Genomic DNA, 6,000 nt, shown 5'->3' with positions numbered 1-6,000 from the left:
AGGGGGGTGGCATAGTCCCTAATAAATAATCCACAACCAGTCTTGGTGCCATTGATAGATCCATCACAAAACACATGGCCAGCCTGGGTGCAGGGATATGCAGACAATTTGGTCAGAAAATGGTCCTGCAGGACTTGAGGAAGCCAAGAATCTTTAGGTTTATCTATTTTTTTTATATCAACACTGACTATGAGGTTTCCAAGAGGGATAACAAGGGCTGCTAATGAGGGCAAGACACGGTTCAAGGACACCAAGGTCAGATAAGAGCTTGTGTTTTTTTTCTGGAAAGTTCTATGTCTAAGCTACAACATATTGAAATTTCAGGTCACTAGTTCTGTTTTTAAAGGTTTTAGAGCCTAAATACTAAACCGTATAGCTAAATCCATATATAAAAAAAAGTTAGCGGTGATAGCGTTAGCTTCCACTAATTTCTTTATCAGTTTAGCAGTTTAGCGTACGCGAAGCTAACATTTTAAAAAATTAGTTAGTGGATTTCAGAAGGTTCAGACTTTCAGTAGGTATAGAGTTACGGGTTTACTGGGTGCGAGCCGAGACTTTTAATTTGTTGAAGTGGAAGCCCTAAAAGCAACGTGTCGCATACGTACTACCTTAGTGCCAAGGCTTCAAGGTGGGCTACTTGAACTAGATAAATTTGAGTAAAGAAACTGCTTATCGTCACTGATATGCTGACACAAGGTCACAGCTTTCGTGTTCTGTAGCCTATATTGTTTCAGTGACTTAGGCCGCTTGGACAGAGAGAGAGCTCAACTGTCGTAAATCAGCTAGATATTAATGTAAAAAGAGATAAATGTTATTAGTTAAATTAAAATGATTGATGATGCACTGCAGTGTTGGTGTGGCTCATGCCAGTGTTGGGCAGACCAGTCCTTGGAAGCCTAAGCCGCGGCTCAGACCGCGTCCAGAGACACACACACACACACACACACACACACCGCTGCCAAGTTATCGTACTCAGAGCATAGTACTTATCTGTTTCTGACGCCTAACTATTGCCAAGAGACATCAGAACCTAACTATCTTAACGATAACTATAAATGAGTCTCGTTTTTGGGCCCCAGAAGACAGTTTTTGGGCAGGAAGTCGGGAAATATAAGCGGCTGAGTACGACAATCTGGCACCGTTGCACACACAAGTTTGCTCTCCTTCCCAGCCGCCTCCCACGAACCTCGCCACACTGCTGCCCTGTCACCCTCAACAACATCACCCTATCTCGCGCCATGGCCACTGACAACCTCTCAGCTGTGCTCTATGATAAGAATGACCTCAGAATGGTGAGTAAATAATGCTTAATGAAGGTTATATTTCTTCCGTATTCATGAAAACCGTGACTAATAAATGTCTGCCCCGCTCGACCTCCTTATTTCCACATTTCGCCGCGTTTGGCATTGGACATATTTTGATTATTATTAATTTCCACAACATGAGGCTTTCAAATACTCAAGTGATCTGAGAAATGGAAGAGAAAAAACACTAGAAGCGGCAATAAAGTACCGTATATTATTACCCAAATGTTGAACCCATTTTCTTCAAGTTTTAAAAGTTCTAGACCATTTGGGTAATTGTGGAGAGTCACTCCGCGCCTCCTAAATACGATATTACGCCTCCATATTATGGTTAAAGGACGAGATAAATGTCCCTCAACCATAATTTGAAGGCGCAAGCTAAAGAAAAAGGCCTAATCCCCTTCCCCTAACAATCTTGGGGGACCCTTGGGAAATCGTTTTATTTGGGTGGGGGAGCATGAAAACGAGTAATTTGTGCTTGAAATAAGGTTGAAACTGAAATAACAAGAAACAACGTATAGTCCACTATCCCTAAAAAAATCCCTAAAATAGGGAAAATTCCCTGGTCTCGAAAGTAAGTAAAGTCCCTAATGTATACTCTTCTAATCTGGGTAAATGTCCAGATTAGGACCCAACTCGCACTGGTGGACAAGACTATTTTTTTCTGGTACCCACCTAGTTTTCGGTGTGCTATGAAATACTCGGCTTACTATTTTTGTCACAAATCAATAAATCACAAAAAAAAAACCCTTTTCATAGCGTGTTGAACACCCGCCGCCGCAGCTGCAAAATAGCTTGCAGAGAGGTTCAACTTGGACACCCGTGCGAAATTGAGGGTTTTGGGTGGGGGAGCGTATTTAAACTACTCCAAGCGAACTTTACATTTATTTATTTATTTATTTATTTTTTTACGTTGTTGCCTATTGCGCCGGTAGGCATCTTCCCGGTGGGGCCTGATGGTCGGCCCAAGGCTTCTTCCAGGTGGGGCCTGATGGTCAGCCCAGCCCGTTCTGGCGCAGGCGAGTGTTTATAGTGGCGCCATCTTGCATTGGCTCATGCTGCCCCCCGGAACTCGTTCTTGATTCGCTTGGACGGCTTCCTCTAGAGTCCGGGTTGATGGGTGGTCTTCAGGACAACATGTGGGTAGTTTTAAGCCACTCGGCGGTGACTGAAAAATCCGAGTGGTAGCGTGGGGATTCGAACCCGCGTCGTCCATCACGCGGTGAATGTGGGCCCAGTACGCTACCAGTTCGGCCACCACCTACCCAGTACATATACAATACAATACCCAATACATAATCTAACCAGGGGGGCTGTGCTCCCCCTGGACCCCCCCTCCCATGTATATGCGACTTATTTCTGCGAGAAGGTATTTCTCGCATCACCGGCTGGGCCGTCGCCGCTGCCGCCGCCAGAGGAGGCTATGCTTTCGTGAATATTATCCTTATTATTATTTGATCTATTAATATTAGGTATATATTACTATGTATTATTGTGACGTGGAGTGAAGATTTCTCTTATTGAAGCATCTGGCAACCCTGCAGTCCCTCCTACCACCACCACCACGGCGCGGGCGGCGCGACTGACGTAAATATTTAGGATAAAAAATTTTATATCGCAAGAATGAGTGATTTCTGAAAAGGAAAGCAATACAGCAACGTGTTGTATGGACATTAAACCCTTCATAGAGCACCAAGGCATTCGTGGCTTTGAGCTGGGCCCTAATCTGGACTAATACCCTAATCTGTTACAATATTACCTATAGTCTATTGAATCTAACTTGAGCCTTTAGGCATGGCTCCTTTGAGCCGCGCTAATGCCACATCACTCCATCACCACTCTCCTCAGAGTTGCTCGCTATCCCCCCCCCAAACTCTCTCTCTCTCTCTCTCTCTCTCTCTCTCTCTCTCTCTCTCTTTACGTTATATAGAATATCTTTTGCTTGGTTGTGCAGGACGCGAGAATGAGACCTACGTGAGTCTTCCATGTTGGCGGAAGGGTGAATGGTACATATATATATATATATATTGTCAAGTGAAATGGAAGGTTTACAGTCGCTATTTTCCTCAAATCCCAATATATATATATATATATATATATATATATATATTTTTATATATATATATATATATATATATATATATATATATATATATATATATATATATATATATATATATATATATATATATATATATATATATATATATATATATATATATATATATATATATATATATATATATATATATATATATATATATATATATATATATATATATATATATATATATATATAACTTCTCCTAAATCTGAATTCTGCAAGGTGAACACCTTTCTAACGCTTTGGGGTGCTTTCAGGGTGTTTTGTAGAACAGTGTTGCCACTCACGCCATGGCTACTTGAATGCGACAAGCGAAATTTAAAAATCCTAAAAAAATTCTTCCATGACAATCCGTATTAAACTGAAACCGTACTATTTGAGGGACGACAGTATATATATATATATATATATATATATATATATATATATATATATATATATATATATATATATATATATATATATATATATATATATATATATATATACAGTCACCCCGCCGTTCGTGGTCTCACCCATCGCGGTTTCGGTTATTCGCGGTCAATTGTGACCCCCCTTATACGCGGCCCCAGTTTCGCGTATACGCGGATGCACTGACGCTAAATAGGAAGGCAGAGAGGAGGGAGGGAGGCAGAGAGGAGGGAGGAAGGCAGAGAGGAGGGTGGGAGGGAGGCAGAGTGGAGGGGGAAGGGAGAGAGGAGGGAGGCAGAGAGAGGGAGGAGGGAGGCAGAGAGGAGGGAGGAGGGAGGCAGAGAGGAGGGGAAGGAGAGAGGAGGAGGAAGGCAGAAAGGAGGGAGGGAGGGAGGCAGAGAGGAGGGGAAGGGAGAGAGAGGGAGGAGGCAGAGAGGAGGGAGGGAGGGAGGCAGAGAAGGGGGGAAGGGAGAGAGGAGGGAGGAAGGCAGAGAGGAGGGAGGGAGGGAGGCAGAGAGGAGGGAGGGAGGCAGAGAGGAGGGGGGAATGGAGAGAGGAGGGAGGAAGGCAGAGAGGAGGGAGGGAGGGAGGCGGGGCTCCTGAGTGACGCCACGGTTAGACTGTGACGTCATGCTTTCCTATTGGCCAGCAGCTCACTCAGGGACGACTGCTATTGGTCGAGATTTTCTCATAGCAACATTATCCTAAAAAAAAAATTCACGCGCCGCCACACTGCAGTGTTGCCAGATTGGGCTACTTATCGCAAATTGGGCTACTTTTGGGTCTTCTGTGCTACTAAATTTTGACCCCAGGGTGAGTGTTGATTACATATTGTTGTCTAACAAGGTCTTGTCTCATTTCAGTCATTAAAAAGAACGAAAAAAACATGTTTTATATGACGTGTCAGAGGTGACTTCCCCAAATGCATATTTTCCCATAGGGTTATAGTCCCGCCTTCATGGTTTCGCATCGCGCCAAGTCCGGGAACTAAATACCTGAACGGCAGGATGACTATATATATATAGATATATATATATATATATATATATATATATAGATATATATATATATATATATATATATATATAATATATATATATATATATATATATATATATATATATATATATATATATATATATATATATATATATATATATATATATGTATATATATATATTAGGGTGGTCCACGAAGTAGGGGGGTGAAAAAAATCGGAATCTCTTTTCTCCCCGGGCAGTTTTAGGTGCCTATTATAGAGAAACTTTCGCCTGTTAAGTTTTATCTCGATTTCATAATATTTAGTGGTGGCGCAAGACGTCTGAAGTTTATACCCTGACCCTGACCGGACTGGGTCTCCCCAAGACAAGGTGACACCGTTTGGGTATTAGCCGCTCGAAGACGGGGGTCTCATGTTTGCGAGGCACTCGCTGTAGCAGAGTCATCAGGGATACCTTCGAAGCCACTGAGAATCTCTTGCGGCGGTCCGCCACAACACCGAGCAAGAACTGGAGGTGCTCGTCCTTCTTCGTGTGGCTCCCGGTGAATTCCTGAATGAGGGCGATACTGCGCTCGGCGTGGTCGTTAACCACCGAGAGGTTGTTTACCCTCTCCTTCACCTTCTTGTTTTCTGGATGATGATCCCATTCCTCAGGAGAGAGACCGAGGAATGAGGGGTTGATGCCAAGGTGCCGGAACAACTCTCTTGTTCTGGGCGTCACAAGTGTCTCCAGCTTCGGAGGAGCAGGCCCCTTCTTCAGATGAATCCTCTTGGGGACGTCCTCATCTCCTTCATCCTCATCGTCATTTTCCTCCATTGCCACAGCCATGGCTTGCTTAGTCTCCGTGGGAACCTTGGGATCAAACAGGGCCAGCCCCACGAGCTGTTCAGATAAATACCACAGGTGGTTCTCCAGCTTCCTTGCCGCTGCCTGCCGAGGAGCTGCAGCTGCGTCCGTCGCTCTGAACCACGGCTTCATATAGACGGGGATCGCCAACGTGCTCACTTCTTTGACACACTTTAAATCCAGCTTCGTCAGCGAAAGCTGCTCACGGAACAACCAGATATTCAATGAGTAGATGACCTTGGATATCTACCCAGCATGGTGGAAAGCTCCTGGCTGCTTGAAGGTAAAGCGCGGTACCTTTCTACAAAGGATGATAACCACAAGCTCCAAGTAC

General features: G+C 43.7%; 1 protein-coding gene across 3 annotated transcripts in view; it reads left to right on the top strand.

Moving 5' to 3' along the window:
* The first annotated feature begins 1,050 nt into the window (after window positions 1–1,050).
* LOC126998962 (sorbitol dehydrogenase-like) overlaps window positions 1,051–6,000 on the top strand; it is a 131,379-nt gene continuing 126,429 nt past the window's right edge. The window contains exon 1 of one of the 3 annotated variants that reach the window (XM_050861267.1): window positions 1,051–1,292. In XM_050861267.1, the coding sequence (XP_050717224.1) occupies window positions 1,056–1,292 (237 nt within the window). In that variant the 5' untranslated portion in view covers window positions 1,051–1,055. The remainder of the gene's footprint in view (window positions 1,293–6,000) is intronic. The other 2 variants (XM_050861274.1, XM_050861260.1) reach the window with 2 other exon arrangements.

This window comes from Eriocheir sinensis, chromosome 2, assembly GCF_024679095.1.
Source record: "Eriocheir sinensis breed Jianghai 21 chromosome 2, ASM2467909v1, whole genome shotgun sequence".
In the NCBI taxonomy this organism is placed as follows: domain Eukaryota; kingdom Metazoa; phylum Arthropoda; class Malacostraca; order Decapoda; family Varunidae; genus Eriocheir; species Eriocheir sinensis.
The sequence above is the reverse complement of the archived record's forward strand: the minus strand, read 5'-3'. Positions and strand labels throughout refer to the sequence as shown.